The sequence below is a fragment of the Sinocyclocheilus rhinocerous genome, unplaced genomic scaffold (genome assembly GCF_001515625.1).
Source record: "Sinocyclocheilus rhinocerous isolate Xijiao unplaced genomic scaffold, SAMN03320098_v1.1 scaffold480, whole genome shotgun sequence".
NCBI classification, from domain to species: domain Eukaryota; kingdom Metazoa; phylum Chordata; class Actinopteri; order Cypriniformes; family Cyprinidae; genus Sinocyclocheilus; species Sinocyclocheilus rhinocerous.
The window spans coordinates 21,223-42,015 of NW_015655401.1; the positions used below are offsets into that span (position 1 = coordinate 21,223).

The 20,793-nt window shown below is 36.7% G+C and overlaps 1 protein-coding gene across 4 annotated transcripts in view; it reads left to right on the forward strand.

Annotated features, from left to right (window-relative positions):
* Positions 1-18,807, forward strand: part of LOC107718068 (small conductance calcium-activated potassium channel protein 2-like) — a 28,367-nt gene extending 9,560 nt beyond the window's left edge. Inside the window, exons 2-11 of one of the 4 annotated variants that reach the window (XM_016525003.1) lie at positions 1,175-1,624; positions 4,496-4,591; positions 6,096-6,514; positions 8,585-8,593; positions 13,011-13,152; positions 13,289-13,399; positions 13,599-13,726; positions 14,300-14,308; positions 15,478-15,547; positions 16,960-18,807. In XM_016525003.1, coding sequence (XP_016380489.1) covers positions 1,175-1,624; positions 4,496-4,591; positions 6,096-6,514; positions 8,585-8,593; positions 13,011-13,152; positions 13,289-13,399; positions 13,599-13,726; positions 14,300-14,308; positions 15,478-15,547; positions 16,960-17,244 — 1,719 coding nt within the window. In that variant the 3' untranslated portion in view covers positions 17,245-18,807. The remainder of the gene's footprint in view (positions 1-1,174; positions 1,625-4,495; positions 4,592-6,095; positions 6,515-8,584; positions 8,594-13,010; positions 13,153-13,288; positions 13,400-13,598; positions 13,727-14,299; positions 14,309-15,477; positions 15,548-16,959) is intronic. The other 3 variants (XM_016525005.1, XM_016525004.1, XM_016525006.1) reach the window with 3 other exon arrangements.
* The last annotated feature ends 1,986 nt before the right edge of the window (positions 18,808-20,793 follow it).

The following is a 20,793-nucleotide window of genomic DNA, read 5'->3' on the forward strand; positions in this document are numbered from 1 at the left end:
ATCATGACTAGACACGCCCCTTACTGCTGATTGGCTACAAGTTTGTTTTGCTATTCGGCCCGAATCAGTTTTCTAAAGCGTTTTTGAAAAATCGCTTACTCCACCTTTAAGCAGGAAAAGGAATGAAATCATTTGCGTAATACCAAACATTCTTGGTTCTTACAGTTTTTAATGACATGTCATCACTGGGTGAGGAGATGAGTTGCTTATTTTATTTCTGTGGAGACAGAATGAAGAATATATATAAAAAACATTGCTGTAAAACATATTATATTAAATTATATTATAATATATTTATTATATACCGTTTTGCTGGGCTACAGTTTAAATATAAAGAGGACCGAGAAGATTAAAGTTGAACAAAAAGACAATAAAAAACTTTTAAAATATTAATTTTCACTGTATTTATGAAATTCATATGAGCCTTTTAATTAAATGATTCCAGGTAGCCTAATATATAAATATAATGTATTAGGCTTACACTCTAAGTGACATCAACAAAACACAATTAAATCGTTAATCGCAACTATTTGAATGACAATTAATCGTCAACACAAATTCATGATCTTATCAGGCCTAATTGAGAGTATTCCAAACATTTTAGCTCCACTCTGGGTTTCCATTTACCACTACCTGCTAACCTGTGAGAGACATCCTGATTCAGGAGTGTGAGAGAACACCAGTAACACGACTTTCAAAAAGCCCACTCCTCACTCCAGGCAAACAGTGAAAAAACCAAACGTCATTATACCTCCACATATCGGGATATTTAGCCGCGAACCATCATGACTGCTGCACATCTGTTTAATGTGGGTAATTTCTGCCATCAAATTCTTTCAGAGTAATGAACTAAAAAGAAATACTATTCTTTTTACTATTATTCTATTCTAGTCTTTTTTTTCATAATGTCAGAGTAGGACAAAGGTAGATGATTCATATATATATATGTATATATATATTTAAATTTATACTTTATTCATCAATTAGTTTACTGTACAATTAAGATTTAGTCATTGCAATACACTGTGGTGTGAAGATGCTGCAGTAGGTCTTCTGATGAAATGTGCCATGGGACACTCTGGTCATGGAGCAGTGCCAACAGAGTAGATTAATGCTGGGTTTCAGTGTATATGCTGCTGACACCTGTTTGTCTGTATTTGATTTTTGCTGACAGGTACATGCTGAGCGAACAAAGCTGAGCCATGCTGGATCCAAGCCCTCCCTCTCCGAGAGCAGTCACTCACTCCCTCAGATAGCCATGAGCAGCTGCAAGTACAATGGAGGAGTGGTAAGGCCACTGGGCAGCCTGGCAGCGTCACGACGCAACCTAGCAGAGCATGACTCTGAGACCCAGCCGCTCCAGACTCTTCACAGCTCCGGCCTGGAAGTGGTTGTCTCTAAGGGCGGTGGCGAGGACCCCAGCAAGGCGTCCAATGAGAGCCTGGTCCGAGAGAGTGGCAACGCACCACAGAAAAAAAATAAAGATATTGGCTACAAGTTGGGCCACAGGAGGGCACTTTTTGAGAAGCGCAAGCGGCTTAGTGACTATGCCCTGATTTTCGGTATGTTTGGGATCGTTGTCATGGTAACAGAGACTGAACTGTCTTGGGGGGTTTACACTAAGGTAGGTGCTTCCTTTTTTTTTTGCATTTTTCATACAAATGCACAAAATATGCTCATGATAAGCAGTGGGATCCAAAAGTTTGAAAATGAAATTCTTGGATTAAAAATGTTAGTTATATTTTATTTGGTAACACTTTATTTTACAGTGTCATTGTTACACAGATTACATGTACTTACTATAGTAATAACAGTAAATTATGCACAATTACATGCAATAACCCTAAACCAAGCGTTATTCTTAACCCTACATGTTGTTAATTAATATTACTCAGTACTTAAATATACAGTTGCACTGTAACAAGGACAGCATGAAATAAGGTGTAAAGGTCCGTTCACACCAAGGATGATAACTATAGACAACTATATTAGCGTCCACACCAGTGGACGCTATCGTCTGTTTAATCCAAGCACACGCTCGTCTGCCGCTTTAAATTCTCGAGCTCGTTATAGCAGGATTGATTCTGATTGGCTGTCAATGTTTTTATCTTTCATCAGCTGGAAAAAATTGTTCTGAAAGTGATTCCAACGATATAGTTTCTCTGTGCCTTTATCGTTATAGCTGTGGTGTGGACTCTGCTATTCTTTAATATTGAGAATGATTTTTAGAGCTATATCTTTATCGCTATCTTTATAGTTATCGTCCTTGGTGTGAACAGGCCTTAACTCTTTTATTTTAAAGTGTCCTTGTAACAGTGTAATTATACAATTAAGTATTGAGTATTAATTAAATATATATTAAATATTAAATTTAGTGTTAGTTCTGTGTAATTATGAATAATTTAGTGTTATTACTATAAATAACAAGGACACTGTAAAATAAAGTGTTACCAAAATATCATTAAAAAAAAAACAGAAATAAAAAAATTAATATCTATAATAAAGAAATGTTATAATATAAAATAAATACTATTCTTTTTACTATTATCTTATTATATTTGTTTTTTTTTCATAATGTCAGAGAAGGACTGTTTAACAGACCTCACAGTTTGCTCATTACAAAAGTAGATAATTCATATAATAAAAAAATATATAAAATTTGTGCTTTATTTAACAATTAATTGTTTACTGTACAATTAAGATTTATTCATTGCGATACACTGGTGTGTACAGTAGGTCTTCTGATGAAATGTGCCAAAATTAATAAGCAATTTTCTGCACTATTTCTAGGTCACTACTACACTTGTAAATTTAAAAAAAGTGAAAAAAATTAGTACATTTGACACTGATCAGCTTGAATGCTGCTGTCAAAAAAACAAAAGGGACAAACAGAAAAACTGAAATTCATGATCATTTTCAATTTAACTTTCCACTCAAATTATTATACTGATAATATAATTTGTAATAAAGAAATATTAATATTAAAATGTATAAAATAGTAGCCTTTTAACTAGTGGTCTCAGTCTTTTGGACCCCACTGTTCTTCACAAACTGTTTCATATCCTTTGGCATATAAAGGCTGCATCATAGCACATACAGACATCACATTAATATTTGTCCTCTTAATCGCCTTGATCTACTTTGGGATGTAGCTCTTCTCATGTCCTTACTGTTTTGTAGTCTTTCTCACAAGCAGTACTGGAGGTCTTAGAGAGCTTAAATACTTTAAACTTTGAGGTAGGCCTATGTTACAGACAACTCCCAAAGCAATTCTTTATGCAGGGTCCACAAAATGAGGTGTTTGGTTCTGTGACCACTCAGTTCCCTTGAGATGTGGATTTTGTAATGGTTGTGCTATTTCTAGCCTCATGGGAGAGAACTGCTACACTGCTACTGTCACATTCAGCTGAAATAACCGAATTATCACATGGCTTGATCTTGCATGAAAAATAGAAAAAAGAAAAGCAAGGAACAATGGCATGTGAATGTCAGCAGGAAAGAAAGGCACTCCAGATGTGTTTGTTAGGAGTCTGACCTTCAAAAAAACAAAACCTTGCGGTGACCAACAGGTGCATTAATTAGTTTACTATGTAATTAGTCACTCGGGAAATTTATAACAATTTCAGACCTAATTTTTTTTCGTAGCGGGACCATTGGGACCTGGGGTTAAATTAGAAGGGGTAAGGGAGAAGGGAGTCTAATTTCACTGTTAAAATTAAATATTTTAATTGCTTTTCTGTGGTTATATAAATTATGCACACTTTGCTGAGTTTCTCAAACTGGCAGAAAATTTTGATTTGGGAATCTTTGTATACAGATAGCCTGTTTTGTGCCTACCATGACAAAAAAGTAAGGTAAAAAACAAAAATTAAACAAAAAATAAAGGCAAAATTTTAAGCGCAACATAATAAAATACAGGGTTATTGACTATTGCCTGATGGCTTAAATTGGCATTTTATGCTCTGAACTACATTTACCTTACCATTTATTACCTCTTACTCCAGTCTGTATGAAACATGCTGATCTGTAATCCAACAAATAATCTGTTGTACAGCACTAACATTTCAACCAACAAGTCCCTCACCCCCACCAACACATTTAAACTGAGATGACAGGACAGTGTCGAAAAACGTTCAAGTATTCACATCATCAAATACACCCACATAGCGTGATTGTGCATGTATGTCAGGGAGTTTATACAGAGAGTAAACCTTATATCAAACATAATGAGATGTTTTGGTTCCCAGTTGCATGAGGTTCATTTGTTGCCATGGGGAATATTATGGAAAGTGAATTTTTTGTTCCTGACACAGTGGGGATTAACTCCTCCAGGGTGAAGCACTGCAGTGTATTGTGACGCAGACGGTTTAGACAGCGTCTATTCATACAAAAATGTATCATTTAGTAAGCATGATTTTATAACTTTAGCAGAAGCTGCAAGGTTGTGTGCTGTGTTTGTTCATACTAATGGTGTGTTTCGTTTCTCTTGTTGCAGGAATCTTCATATTCATTTGCACTGAAATGCCTTATCAGCCTTTCCACTGTTATTTTGCTTGGTCTTATAATAATGTACCACGCTCGGGAAATACAGGTTAGTTCTTGAGTATCAAGAATAAAAAGTTGATTGTTTTGTATTTGAATGATCTATTAATGCTAATTTTAAAGGGGTCATATGATGCGATTTCAATTTTTCCTTTCTCTTTGGAGTGTTACAAGCTCTTGGTGCATAAAGAAGATCTGTAAAGTTGCAAACACTAAAGTCTCAAAACCAAAGAGATATTCTTTATAAAAGTTAAGAGTTAACCACGCCTACCTAAAATGGCTCGTTCTAACACGCGAAACTACTTTGTTTGGTCTTCCAAATCTTTTTAGCAGCATCATATGACCCCTTTAAGGTGAAATGTGCCATTTATGTTTGATGAATATCAACGGACAGAATTCAAAAACATTTTCGAGCAGGTTTTTCTAAACACTCCCACTCCAGCAGTTTAATATTGATCAGCATTGCTGATTTATTAAGGGTTTGTCCATTCCCAGCATGCATTGCATTTGGCTGTTACTGTTATATAATTATTGTTTTGCTGTTTGCTGATGGTTTTTATGCTGTTGTTGTTGATTTTGTTATTATTGAGGTTTATGTGTGAAGTGCTGAGATCTATGTGCTTATATAAATATAAAGGTAATATACAGAAAACTATTACTGACTTAAAATGAAAACTGATTTTTTTTTAATAATAAATATTAATATAAACTATATATAAGAATAGAAACATGGCAGATTAAAATTTTGCTAATTTAACTTGTTAAAGCTGAAATGCATTGTTACCTTGACCAATGTTATTTTATTATCATTGATATGCTGTTGTAGCTTTCATTAATATTAATACGGTGTTTTTATTTTTTGGCTATATCTTCAGTTTTCGTTTTAATTTTAGTTAAAGTTTTAGTTATTTTGTTGTGTGTTTTTGTCATTTTAATAATTTTTTCATTTATATATTGAATTAGTTTTATTTCAATTTTAGTTATTTTAGTACATCAAATTAAACTAAATGAAATTAAGAAATGTCGTGGCAACTAGCTGAAATCAAATATGTTTAAGTTTTTAATATTTTATTTTATTTCAGTTAAGGTTTATTTTATTTCATGCAATGACATTTTTACGTTATTTTTTTGTTAGCTATAATAACCCTGGTCTTTATGAGTTTATTGGCTAAACAAGATTTTTGCATTTAGCGATCAATACAGTTCAAATAGGCAAAATGAAGTAGTCAGACACAACTGAAAAATCTTAATCCATCATGTTGCTTTATTTGTTTTTGTTCTGTTGTTGTTGGTTTTTTTAACAGCTCCTTTTTTTACAGTGAGTGTTTATACTTTTTGAGGGAATCAATCAAGCTGGTTTGATAGCTTTCTGTATGTACTAAGTTAGAATACAAGAAGGTTTTTACCATCAAAAAAATTACACACTTCACCTTTAAGGCATCACCTGACATTACTTCCACTAATACATGTTTTCCAGCAGAACTCTTTTCTTGAGTTGAGTTTCTCTTAACTGCTCTGCTAAATACACCTTGTTCTTCACCTGCTCCCCACAGCTGTTCATGGTGGACAATGGGGCGGATGACTGGAGGATAGCCATGACATATGAGCGCATCTTCTTCATTGTCCTGGAGCTGCTGGTGTGTGCCATTCACCCAATCCCGGGCCAGTACGTGTTCACATGGACGGCCCGGCTGGCTTTCACCTACGTGCCCTCCGTGGCAGACGCCGACGTAGACATCATCCTTTCCATCCCCATGTTCCTCCGCCTCTACCTGATTGGCCGGGTCATGCTCCTTCACAGCAAGCTCTTCACCGATGCATCCTCACGCAGTATAGGTGCCCTCAACAAGATCAACTTTAACACGCGCTTCGTCATGAAGACCCTTATGACCATCTGCCCGGGCACCGTGCTGCTGGTCTTCAGCATCTCCTCCTGGATCATCGCAGCCTGGACCGTTCGGGTCTGCGAGAGGTATGGCACCACAGCGATTGTGATCCCGAGCTACACAGCTATACCCCTCCCCTCCACTCGTTCTCTCTCTCTCGGTCTCTTTTTCTGTCTTTCGCTCTCCTCTCTGCATCTCCCACTCACTCATTCCCTCCAGGAGCGTCTCCAACAGTCTCACGCTGCCTGTATGAAGAGCTTTTCTCCCATCAGCTCTGCAATTGCACCACAAATCCCAGTCCATGTTTTGTAAGCTGTATTAGCAATTGTTAAATAATTCATGACTGCCTAATTGTTTGTTTGTGGAATGGTTTGCTTTGGTAATCTTGAGGAGCCCCGAGGATACCCACTTCAAAAACTGCATCATCATGATCTCATCCCATGAGGCAGTGTAGATTTCGACATATTAAGGCACATTAGGAAATGGACATACAGAGCCTTGTTGGGCTAAAGCAGCACCGTGATGGATGGGTTAGATTCAAAAGACAGTGATCATTAACTGTTTTATCTGTACTCTGTCTTTACCATTCCTGCCTGCGTTACCTGCTTCTCCTTACCTTTACCTCTCCAACACATGCCTTGTATCACGATCAATTTAACCAGAATTAAACATAATTCATTCATTCAATTCTATGCAGAAACTTCAAGCCCCATTCACACTGTCAGCAACTCGCAATGTCAAACCAGCCTAAATTTATTCGATTTCAGTGAGAGTTGCCAATCTCCAGTGATACGACCACATTGAGAAATGTTTATTCTATGCAGACACGAATGAGGTGATGCAATGTGGCAACAACTAATAGGAGTACAGTGGAGTTTGACTTGATCCATCTCCCGTGAGATACTGTAGGCAAGATGTTAATGTTACCGTGAGCAATTTGATTCATACACTGATAATTGTTTGTCTTGTTAATTGTATGATGCATTTATGAACTGCGGCAATTATATACAAACATTTCCCTAAATAAATGTTTAGCAGAAAGAAAACTGACATTTTTACTGGCTATACATTTCATTTGTGATAAGATTTTCAAAAGCTATGGCCAGTTATGCAGCTCACCAATAATATGACACAGCGAATATTAGCGGCGAAGAGTAGCCTATAAAATGCTGTCAGTGTGAACGGGGCACTACAAATTTAGTATGAATATATAATAGAGCTGAGTAAAAAGTTGTGATTATCAGATTACTTGCGATCTTCATTTGAACAAATTCTTAAAAATTCTTTATAGATCTTTTACTGTAAGATACGACAAAGGAAGTAATATTTTACCAGAGTTTGCAGAGAATTTGATACTTTCAAAAGGTGTGTATCATGAGTTGGACTGCAATAATCTACAAATGACTTTTTTAAACAAATTAAAAAAAAATCGAAATTTGAACCAAACTGGGAGATATATCTTGACACCTAGCCCTAATATACAACAATTGTCTCTTTCCATCTACACTCTTAAAAATAAAGGTCCCAAAAGGGGGGTTTCGTAGTGATGCCATAGAAGAACCATTTTGGGAACCTTTCTGTGAACAGCTCTTAAAAGAACCATTTTTTTTTATTAGTGTGAAATATATTTCCATATATTCAACTGTCCATATATTCAATGGACAGTTTGCATGAATGTTAAACGTTCTAGATGGAACTATAATCGCGAAAGAACCTTTGTTTTTAAGAGTGTAAGGCAAACAAAAAAATGCTTTGCCAAAGGAAAGATATGACAAGAAGAGGTGTCAGTAACTCTCATCTCTGTGGCAGAAAGATGGTTCACTTCTGAAAGGTTGTTCACAAAAGCAGCAGTCTCTGGCAATATTTCACTTTTGTGAGTTTATAAGAGACTGAACAGGCAATAATGAAGAGTTTGGAGTGGTGAACGAGGTGAAGGTTTTGATGTTACACCATACCACTACCCAGCACTCTACACCCCAGTCTCATCGGCTGCAATGCACGGCACGATGCTGCCCACACTCTGGTTTTTTTCTTGCGTGAGTAATTTGCGTTGCATATGCGTGCCTGTATGAACGTATGGGAAGAGGTTTCGAGTGCGTGTTTGTGACTATAATTCACTGTTGTACTTTCTATTTCCTCTCTATGCTGCTCCATAGGGATGCCATGTGAGTCCTCGTTCTCTAGCCGTGGAAAACCTATCATTGTTCATTGAGCTGGTGCCACTGCTGCTCTAAGAGGGGGGAGGGGGTGGGATTCGGCAGCTCTGGCTGAATAAAATAAAAACTCCAATAGATTAATTTATTGATAAAAACAAAGGAAAAAAACATGTGTGAATGTGGCACCATCCGCAAAAGAGAAGTTTGTTGATAGCAAATGCACTAATGGTTTCGAAAGCTATGATTTGTGCAGCACTGTGAATCAAGCGTCTCTTTCTAAAGTGCTCAAGAGTAGGAGGGAGGAGGAGGAGGAGGGAGTTTGTGTTAAAATGGAGCAGCTCCTTCAAATCACCTTTACAAACAGGCCTGAGGGCAACTCTTTTTTTTCCCGATTATTCCTTCAGCAGCTGTTATTGAACTGTAATACGCCCCAGCACAAAAGAGAGCTTCATAAATACCTGTGAAACAAACCTTTATATTTAAACTGATACGTGTGCTTTTCTTTGCATCTTTATAGTATAGGTTGCTGTAACGGTCAGGTCACATGTTTGTTGCACGTGTATTTATCTTAAACCTTTTTGGTTACCAGACAGAAAATGTGTGTAAGCAGTTGAACAACGCTTATAGATGACAATTTGAGCACAAAAAGGTGGAATGTTGCTGTCCATTCTAGCACAGTCTCCTCAGAGACGAGAGAAAGCAAGGTTTTAGGATGCTAGATTACTGGGTGCCCACTTCTAGTAAACTATGAAACAGCATGGTAGTCTTCATGTTTACTGCTTTGTCGTCATTCAAAAGAGGCGCTCGTTTCTCCAAAGTGCTGCTAAATTGGGCCTTTTACTGCACTATTTTCTTTTCTCTAAGCACACTGGCCAGCCCAAAGGGCAGAACGGTGTGAGACTGGACGAGCACGGAGTCCGTCTGGAATGGGAGGGACGGGAAAATGAAGGAAGGGCTGGGACATTGCAGGAGCATTGCTGCTATTTGCAACGTTGGCTTATCATTCACACTTGAGTTCCTGTACCTCCTGTTCATCGCTTCACATCTTTCGGTCCTGTTTCCGCCCCCACCCTGCCCACTTTTCCCTGAATATTCTGCATGACTCAGGCAGTTTCCTTCTCTTAGGCCCTTTCCCCAAATGTACGTATAATTCCATGCATCATTCCTTCTTTATCTCCTTCTCAAATACGTTTTCTTGTAGCTGAAATTTTTATAACAGAAAAGCAAGATATGACTTGATAGAAATAGAGCATTTGCAGGCTATTGAGAAGGTATATTATAATATGATACCTTCGATTTTGTCAAGATGCTTCACAGTATCTCCATGTATGCTGTCTTTGGTGCACACAGTTACTGCAGTGTTGTTTTAAGGATGGAAATCAGAAGTTGAGTAAAAACCAGCTCGCTAACAGCATATGCTCAATTAAAGACCTGCTAGAAGGACTGTTTCTACAAAACGTGTCCTGATGACTGTGTTTTACTTGTGCCCAAAGCATGTTACCTTCCTCCAGAGAACTGGAATATTGTGTCTGAACCTTGCCTGGTTGTATTGTCACACTGAAGCCTCTAACATGCAGTGTGAGCTGAAAATGAAGTCAACTATGTAAGGGGATGGGGGGCTAAACTATGGGATTATATGGGTGGCATTGCCACTGTGTGACACTTTTAGTTAACATTAGGATTGCACAATATATCAGTACCATATCAGCTATGAACTGATATTAGTGTTGTTGTTTTTTTTAAATTAATTTATATCAAGGTACATTAAATAATTAATTGTGCATACTCATTTCCCCTATTTGAAATTTTAGATTTTGCACAATATATCGGTACCATATAAACCGATATTAGTGTTTTTTATTTGTTTATTTGTATCAGGCTATATTGAATATTTAATTGTGCATACTCATTTCCTCTATTTGTATTTTTAGATTATGCACAATATATTGGTTATTAACCTATATTAGTGCTTTTTAAATTTATTCTGCTATATTGAATATTTAGTTGTGCTTATTAATTTGCTGTATTTGTAGATTTCGCACAATATATCAGGGCTGTATTGGTTATCAACCGATGTTAGTGTCTTTTTAAAAATGTTATTTATTTATTTGTATCAGGCTATATTGAATATTTAATTGTGCATAATCATTTCCCCTCTTTTTTATTTTTTAGATTTCCATCATCTAATGCTCACTTAAAGTTAATCTTTAAAAAAACTAATAAATTAATTACACTGTTTTTGTTAAAAAAAATACAAAAAGTTGTTTTTGTTTTAATTTATACAAAATAGTACAAAAATGTATTTCAATTTATTTCTAATTGTATTTAATTTTTTGTTTTTATTGACCATAACACTAAAATAATGACCAGAATTTTGTACATCCCTAGTTAACATGGGTGAAAATTTTATATTTGCTCCATCATTGCATCCACTAACCATGCTGCAGAGTTTGAGCCATTAAAGGAACGACATTGCTGGGTTCTGTGAGTTTTGCTAGTAAACAACCATCTGTAGAGGTTTTATGGGAAATTGGGATATGACTGGGGTATGTGGGGAAACACTCTTTTTCAGATAGACTTCTTGATCTAAGTTGAAGGTGGTGCCAGCTCTTCTCCATTTTATGCTAGTATTGCATACAGTATATTGAGAGCTTTAGAAGGCCAGTATGTAGCTTTTTTACTTTCGATTACCAGCAGTGAGGGAAATGGTAATGCACTGCTACACTGTCAAAGCAAAGGCAAGCTAATGATGAAGACAGTGTGCATAGTCATGATCAGACCCGCATTGCATATTCATGTTCATGTGTGCAAACAGACAGACCTCACAGGATATGACCTCTTCCAAAAATTGTGCCATGTGAATTGTCAGAGTCTAATGGGCTTCTAAGAACAAGTGTATGGTTGAGATAATTGTAGAATGCAAGTCTGATGTAAAAGAGAGTAAAAGAGAAAAATCTGGTATGCCGAGGACTTGTTCTACCTCTGAGATCTGACACCAGCTTCAAAAAAGATCAGTTGAAAATGACTGAACCTATTTCAGAATGGTTTGTGCCAGCACTGTGCGTTGTTTCACAATGGTGATGTAGCACATGGGCAAATATCTTAATTTTATGAGAATCATCCCTCACTAGAACAAATTTTATTAACCTGCATATACCTGAATTAAATTTTGAAAAATTATCAAGTGTAAACTAAAAGCTATTTTTTGTTCTCATTCAATATGTTGGTCAGTTTTATTATAGGGTTTGTATCTTGCTCTCAATATACTGGCTTATACAGCATGCAGGATGTGGATTTCTTCTCTAAAATGCCTGCATGGTAACTATGCTTTTCGCATGTGAAAATGGGGCTCTCCCATTACATTAAACAATAAAAAACAATTTCAACGCTCTTGCTCTTAGAGCATGACCGCAGAGTTGAATTGTGAAATAGACAGGCGCAACTGATAGCAGCATGACCTCTCTTGTGTTTTGAGTATGCTGTCTTAGAGGGGAAGTTTACGAACTTTTTACTTTTTTTATTGCAATATAAATGTGTTTGATTAGAAATGATTCGGTGTTGAAACAATTATTAACGTTGTGAATCATTTGCGTTCTGTCCGGCTACTCAATATGACTGTTGAAGAGCCTGGGTCTTGTTCTGTTATTCCTCATCAGAAGTCTTCCCATATTGTATTAAATGCAGATAAATGTCTTCTGACCTGTGCTTAGCTCCTCCTTGACAGGCTGGGAAAGGTCAACCTCCTGCAGATATGTGAATGAGCTGCTAGCAATAGTCTAGTCTGGGGACCACGATTTAGGCCATTTGTATTTGTCTCCAAGGAGTTTTAAACTTTTTATTTTTTTTAGTTTTTAGCTGAATTGGATCATCTTTTCACTGACTTGTGGACTGGATTTCACAGTCAAGTATTGTTGATTTGCAAAGTGAAAACTGATGCTTTATTTGACCACTTGTGTTAGTTGTTTAATTTCCTATTGGAAAATACATAATAATTCGAATTTTGAAGGATATCAAATATATTTAGTATATACTTTTTATACATTTTTAATCATTTACAATTGTATTTATTTAATTTTTTATTATTATATTTTCACTTTAAGGATATTGAAGCAGAACATTTTGCATTTTGTTTTGTGTCTGGGAAGGTACAAAATCATTTGTATGGTCAAAACACATTAGCATGTAAATATTTAAATAATACTAAATCTTCTCCGGTAAGGTATTTGGTAAGTTTTTCTGTCACTTTGTGAAAACTGTCATCAAAGACCTGATGTTGAGGCGTAGATTTAATGTGACCAAATTCTACATATATTTTACATATATTTCACCAGAAATGTTTGAAAATGTTTTGTCATAATTAAACGTTAAGCCTGGTTTTCCACAGCCTGATCAAGGTTCTCTGCCTATTCTCTTCTTACTATTCTAGGTATCATGACAAACAGGAAGTCACTAGTAACTTTCTTGGAGCTATGTGGCTAATTTCCATAACTTTCCTATCAATTGGCTATGGAGATATGGTTCCTCATACCTACTGTGGGAAAGGGGTCTGTCTGCTCACAGGAATCATGGTATGTCTTTAAAATGGAATTACAACATTTCAAATAGAATTTAGGTTACATTTGTGAAATTAACATGATTTTTGTCACATTTTGAATATTTATATTTATGTTGAAAATAGATACTATTCATCATCTCTTCTTGTAGGGAGCTGGTTGCACTGCACTTGTAGTCGCAGTGGTAGCCAGAAAGTTAGAATTGACAAAAGCTGAGAAACACGTCCACAATTTCATGATGGACACCCAACTTTGTAAACGAGTAAGTGACTGAACTTTATTTTGCAAACTTGGGAAAGAACTAGCCATTTGTGTTAAGTACAGTATTTAAAAAGTATTAGTATATAAATGTTGTAAAATGCACTTTCTCTGGAAAATGGTCATGTATTGTAGTTCTTTTTCCCAAATACTTCATTATTTTCATCTGTGAGTAACGTTTAATTTTCATGATTTTCACCCAGGTAAAGAACACAGCTGCCAATGTACTCAGGGAAACATGGCTCATCTACAAACACACCAAGTTAGTAAAGAAGATAGATCATGCCAAAGTGCGCAAACATCAGCGCAAGTTCTTGCAGGCCATTCACCAGTAAGCACAATGTTTCCACACTTCAGCATTTTTGCATGTTATGATTTGATGATAGTGAACTGCAGTTATGATTAATCATCCCTTGAACAGTAACGTTTATCAAATCGAAAGATTATGATTAAAAGTTAAAATATGGTTATTTTGTGAATATATATTTTCAATGGATGTTCAACTGTATGTTTTCGCTAATTCAAGAAACTACTGTTTCATGTTTTGAACGCTTTGGTTTTGTCTCTTTTTTTAAGGAACTGTCGTATATTTTCTAAAGTCATGTTGAATTAGAAGGGGCGGGTATTTGATAATCCAAGTTCCCAAAATCACTGATCCCCATAATTGTATGATAAGTTCTTGTCAATCAAGTGTCGAAGAGATTAGCAATGAGTTCTGAACTTTTCAGGAGAATCTGTCAGCATGTTATTGTTTGTAATGTGATGCTTGTCCTTCTCCCCTCTCCTTCCCAAACCCTTACCTTGTGGTTATGGTTAGTGCAGTGTAATGGCTCACATGTTGTGTATATGTTGTGGTTTCTAAACTTGAACTGTGTTTTGTCTTCGTTCTGCTCTATCACTGCAGAGCTCAGAAGTAAGTTTTGTCCTCCGTGTTTTTCTCCCCACATCCTCCTGTCTCTGTTTCATATGCATGGAGTTGGAAGCTGAATGCTGATTTTGGTTACCTATAATGCTTCTCTCCATTCTAAATCTAGAATGAAAAAGATGCAACATTACTTAATGCTGTATGGTTTTATGTAACCTTCTGAAGGAGAAGCATCTTTGGAACTGTTGATTTGTTCATTTGCACCGAATCCATTATTCAAAAGTAAATCTCTGTATTAACTTGCATTGATAGCCCCACCTTGTGTGTCCAGAGGAAAAATAAGCTCAGTATGTCGGACAAGATGTTCAGGACATTCATAAACACACTTGACTTAAATTAAATAGTCATGCAATTAACCTCTATTAACTCTATAAAACGTGTTCAGGTGATGCCGTGTTCTCTTCGAGATTTAGGGTCATCCAGGGCTTTGATGCAAGATGATATGGAGTTTTTGCATTAGAAAGAATGCTGGCCATGTCCTGCATCTCCAGATTTTTATTTTGGATACTCCCAAATAAATCGATTAAGGTTGAAAAGAAAAAAAACAAAAGCTACATTTTTCAGATCTTGGCATTTGCCAACGAATGACAAATCAGAGCGGAGGACTCGCATTCTTTTAATTACGACACTTAACTGGCAGGATATTAAGGCAGCCTTTCTTACAATGTCTCCTCATGGTCAGAGTCATCCCTGTACTCTTTCATAGTTGCTATGGCACAAATAATAAAAAAAAAATTCATTAACACATTCTTTTAAAATTTTGTTCAGAACCAAGCCCACAGCAAGCAATGCCATTCTCACAAGCATTTTCAGCGGTGTCACATATACCTCTACCTCAGCTGTTTGCCACTTCCTTTGACCTCATCCACAAACGAGGCTCTCGGATGGCTTTTTTTGTGAATGGTTGACGCGTGCCTGCAGGGGCAAAAGGAGATGTGTCATGTTTGAACGTTAAGTTAAGAGTTTTCTCTTCTTTACATTTCATAGATTGGGTTTGCATGTCTGGTATGGCAAACAGGACTGTGAATGCTTGCATGCAGGCCACTCTCTCTCTATCCCTCATCCTTATCAGGTCTTCCTGACAGGAATCTGTTACTCTTCCCTAACGTCCCCCTCCTCCCAACCCCCCATCCCTCCATAACCCTGCCTCCTCCCAGGCTCCGCAGTGTGAAAATGGAGCAGAGGAAACTCAATGACCAGGCCAACACTCTGGTGGACTTGGCGAAGGTATATGTGCTTTATACTGTGCATGTAACCACAGAATCATTTCAGCTGCAGCGGAATATTTGGTCTGGTAAATGTGGAACAAAGAAACGACAAAAGAGTTTTGATTTTTTTAATATTCTTTTCTATTTCTGTTTTATTTTCAATTGGTCTTTTAATTTAGTTGTTTTCTTCTATCAATGTTTTATTTTTTATTTTTTTTGTTTTAGTGTTTTAGAGATCCCAACATGTGCTGACTGGTATCATTTTAAAATGTGTAACGGTGTTAAATTTCTAAGCACAGTCCAGTGTTGTTTCTATGTAGTGGCATTTTCATGTTAAATGCAGGTTGCTTGTAGAGACTTAAAGCTTTAAAATGTAACATATTAAAAATTAAACGTTAAAAATTAAAAGTCAGTACAACAAGTTCAGTAGTTTTAATTTTATGTCAGTTAATGAAATAGTTGTGCTAGTCGACCAGATAGCTTAGGATTAAAACAGCTGTGGTCAAAAGTTTACATATACTTTACAGATTCTGCAAAATATTAATCATTTTAACTAAATAAGAGAGATCATTAAAAATACAGTCCATTGTACTAGATCGAATCCCTCACAATCTTCAAGAAACAACTGAAAACTCATCTCTTCCGTGAGCATCTGACTGCCTCCTAAAAAAGAAAAAAAAATTCTATGCCTTCACTTTTTCTATTATTATCCTTTACCTCTTCCTGTCCTAGCTTTTACTGTTTTGAACAATGACTGAAACCTTGTTTAACAGGCACTTCTTGTGTTTATTGCCATCTTATGATAAATCGCTTGTTGTATTCCTCAACTGTAAGTCGCTTTGGATAAAAGCATCTGTCAAATGAATAAATGTAAATTGAATGTAAATGTAGATAATAGCTGAAATTATAAAAAAATGACCCCTTTCAAAGGTTTACTTGCTCTTGATTTTTAATGCTGTGTGTTGTTACCACGATCCATTTTTGTTTTTGCTTTATAATAGTTGTTCATGAGTCTATTGTTTGTCCTGAGCAGTTAAACTGCCTACCGAAATCCTCCAGGTCTTTGCTTTCCCAGCATCTTATGTATACTTGAACCCTTTCCAACAATGACTGTATGGTTTTTGAGATCCATCATTTTATGCTGAGGACAACTGAGGGACTCATACACAACTATTACAAAAGGTGCAAACCTTAATTGATGTAAAAAAAAAAAAAAAGCAGCAAAGTACATTAAGAGTTTGGGGGGTGAAAACTTTGTGAACACAATGATCAAGGTAAATTGTATACATTTTTTTTTTCTTGAGAACATGTTTTGTAGCTTCTGAAGGGCAATACTAATCTATCTTTGAACAAAATAAGATTTATGAAATGGATGGATTTATTAATTGATTGAATTCAATCTCACTCTTTTTTTTCTGCGTACTCTTCCAGACTCAGAATGTGATGTACGACCTGGTGTCAGAGCTGCAGGAACGCAGTGAGGAGCTGGACAAGCGTATTGGCACGTTGGAGGACAAGCTGGACGCAGTCACCGGCAGCCTGCAGGCTCTGCCCTGTCTGATCTCCCAAGCCATAACTCAGCAGCAGCAGGACCTCCTGGATGGCTTCGTGCACCGCTTCTGCCCTGCTTCGCTGGGCTCGGAGCGCTCCTGGACCCCTTCCAGACGGCGGCGCTCACCCTCCACTGCCCCGCACACTTCCTCTGACAGCGGCTAACGCTAACCCTGGACCTGCTCGCTGCTTCCAAAGGTCTCAGACTTATTCACGTAAGATGATCAAGCCGAGATTGAGGACTCGTGTTAATAAGTAGAGAAGAATTATCAAAAATAGTAGATATATGGTTTATGTTTAGCCATTGTATGGCTGTTCAAGTTAGCTTTTTTGTAAAGCCCTCATATATTTACAAGACTGCGTTCAGGAAGATGGCGTGAGTCAGGAAACTGGTCCTTCAAACTGCGAGATCACGGGGTCCACGGGAAGGTGGGCCCAAGCAATGCCTGCCAGAGTGAACCAACGCAGACCACAAAGGAGCGACACACCCACATAGAAGAGATTCACTGGTCCTGTAAGACATCTGTGCCAGGATGAGCCCCGAGAACACGTCGGGGTGCTTTGAGATCACTTCAGCATTTAGCTGGAGACGCAGGAGCACATGACCTTACTACTGAGTAGAATAATGCAGGAATGCCAACCTTAAGGATTCCGTTCCCTTGCTCCGTTAAGGGAAATTGGGTGCAACTAACCTTTTTTAGTTACATATTGGCATGTTATTTTTTTCAGTGCCTGAATGTATAGATTGTGGAGGGTTGTCCATTTACAAATTTTGGAGCGAGTTTTTGTACAATGTTAACACAAGCATTGCATTCCTTTTTCAGATACATTCCACTTGACGACATTTAACTTGTCTGTCTTAACAAATACCATTAACTCTGTCGTAGTCTTCTCTTATTTTCTGAAGCCTTTCAATACTTCCACCAGTTAGGGAAGGAAAAGATGGAAGGAGGTAAGGACAGGAAGGAAGGAAGGAAAAAAGGAAAGAAATATTGGAAGGAAGAAAATAAAAGAAGGAATAGTTTCTACTCAAGCTGGTAACACTTTCATTTTAACAAAATCTGAGCTTCCAGAAGTGTTCACATTACCGAGAGGCTGCGTTTTTGAATCTGAAATGACAGCACAGAGTGCTAAATGCTGTGGTAGGCACAAATGTATGACAGGACTGAGATTTAAACCTTGCATGTTTCAGTGCAATTGTGACGAATGGATTATGGATGGTTTTTTCAAATGTATGTGTGTGCTCTTTTGTTTTATTTCATTTATTTTTTACACAGAGATGCATTGGATAGTATTTTTAGAGTTGCAAATATAGTGGTGCAGTAATGTGGTAATGTATGTTTAATGCATTCCTTGTTCTACCTACAAATGAATTCCTCAACCAAGAGATTGGCGAATCAGTGAAAACTAGAATTAACACTAAACGAATCATTCTGTAATCATGAGAAGACCTTCTCTAGAATACATCTGATAGAGCGGAAGGAGATGCTTATGGAAGACATTATTGTGGCTCACTTTTGCACTTTTCAGAACATACCGTTAAGGCAGCTTAGAGCTAAAATCTGTCTCTTCTGTTCACGTGTATTTTACTGACTATGGTTTTAAATAATCACATAACTTTAAAAGCAGCTGACAATGTTACGTGTTTGATGGTGTAATTGTCACAGATTTCGAACCAATGGTAAATGACTGCAAACCATCTCACTGCAACTTGCTTTAGAAAAGTTTTATTTTTATTTGAGTTAGTTTTCCTGCTAGTTTTTTTTAATCTGAGACATTATTTTAATGATTAAAATATGATTTTTTTAATAAGATCAGGCAAAAATGGGGTAGTAATTATTTCTGCTTGATTTAATATTTATGAATGATTTTATTTTTATTTTGCAAGACATTTGATTCCTAACCAAAGCCTATACCCTTATTAACTTAAAAACGAATATATTTTATACAGCTTATGACCACATAGAAATTAAGCTGCACACTCACTCAAAGACACAGACTTTGTGCACACTTCATGTGAGATTGAAGCTAAATTTCCCCCAAAACACGTTTAATAATGCGTGTTTGCTTTTTATGATTTGCTCGTAAAACATTTAAATTATTATTAAATTAGAAAAAGATTTCCATAGTTTACCATTTGGCGGCTTGATCACAACTCCTATCCAACTTGTTTCAGTCTTGTCAATACTGTGTTTAGGTCTTACGTATTTCCAGTCCTCTGTTCTTGTGTACAAACGATGCCTAAAATTAGCAACCTTGCCAAACAATGATGACTACATTTAAACTGAAAACTTAAAAAAAACGGAGAATTCTCATAGCTTTCATTGTCGAAATATACTTGACACTTCTAGCAGATTTTGATAAAACAGAGATCAAAGACGAACTGAGAAAGCCAGTCATAAAATTGAATTCCTAATGTAGACAAAAATAGAAGAACAGGCTGCTTTACTATTTAAGCTGCTGTTGATGACCAAAATCAAGTGCAATTTAGATCCTGGATAAAAATAATTTGATGTAAAATTGCATGACCATGACCCCTGTTCATGCCTTTCTCTCTCTTTCACTGTCAACACAGTCTAAATGTTGTTGTGTGCCAATTATAAAGTAAGACTCAGATGCCTTGTGATGTCAAACTGCATACACGAGTAGATGGGACACCAAATCACTAGAGCGTTTTTTTTTTATTGGACTACATGATTTTCTTTCTGATTTTTCCTAATTGCCTTTCTTTATGAAATACCTGTGAATGATTATACAGAGAGATGAACTTGCATTTTGTATCCTCCCAGGTTGACTGTACATAAAGGCATGGGTTATCATGGTCTCGTATGTTGAGATCCTCTTATTTTGTTTACATAGAGATAGCCCAAGAAGCTACAGTGTGGACAAAATCTGCCCATGTTTCAGATAATAAATATCAAATTCTTGAGAATACACTGTGGCACTGTGATATTGGATGAGCATGTGTTCAAATGAGGATGAAAACATGAAATTCCTGTGAGTATCAGAGCCTCCCTCTGTGGATATGTGATATTAAAACACTTCCAGTACAATAGTTTTTAATTAACTGGGACAAATGTGTGAGCGTCTTGTTCTAGCAATATGCAATGCATCGTTCCTTTTAAAAATAAATATATCTTCTTGATGTGTTTGATGTGCTGTTGAAGGAGGCAGACCTAGATCCTTAAGTGTGAGAATGTTGCAGAGGGACATCTTTGAGGCAATCCCAGAAGAGTGAAGAAAATGGGCCACATCAAGCTGGTAATGACAGCATGTGAAAGTAAGACATATGCCCATTAACAGTGGAGCGGACCTCATAAACATTTAATTGAAGAGGAATGAAGATAAACCACAGTTGGCTATCTTGGGACAAAACGACCCTTAGGACATTTTCCAAGGTGAATTCAGACACACATCATTGACAACACAGACACATGACGACCATTGAAATTTATCACAGATTTATGTAATCACAACTGAATACCATATAAAGTATTCTGCTAATTTGCAGTTCCTCAGATCACCACACAGGTGTCCATAAGTTCCTACAAGTAGCTGAAATGACTGTCGACAGACTGTTCTCCAGTAACCCTGTTATGAAGGCTTTGAGACAGTTGAACTATGTATTGGAGCTCACTGAGCACATGATAAGACATTTAAGGGACCCTAAATATAGGCTGACTAGAGGTTATCCACAGGATTTCACCAGTGTGG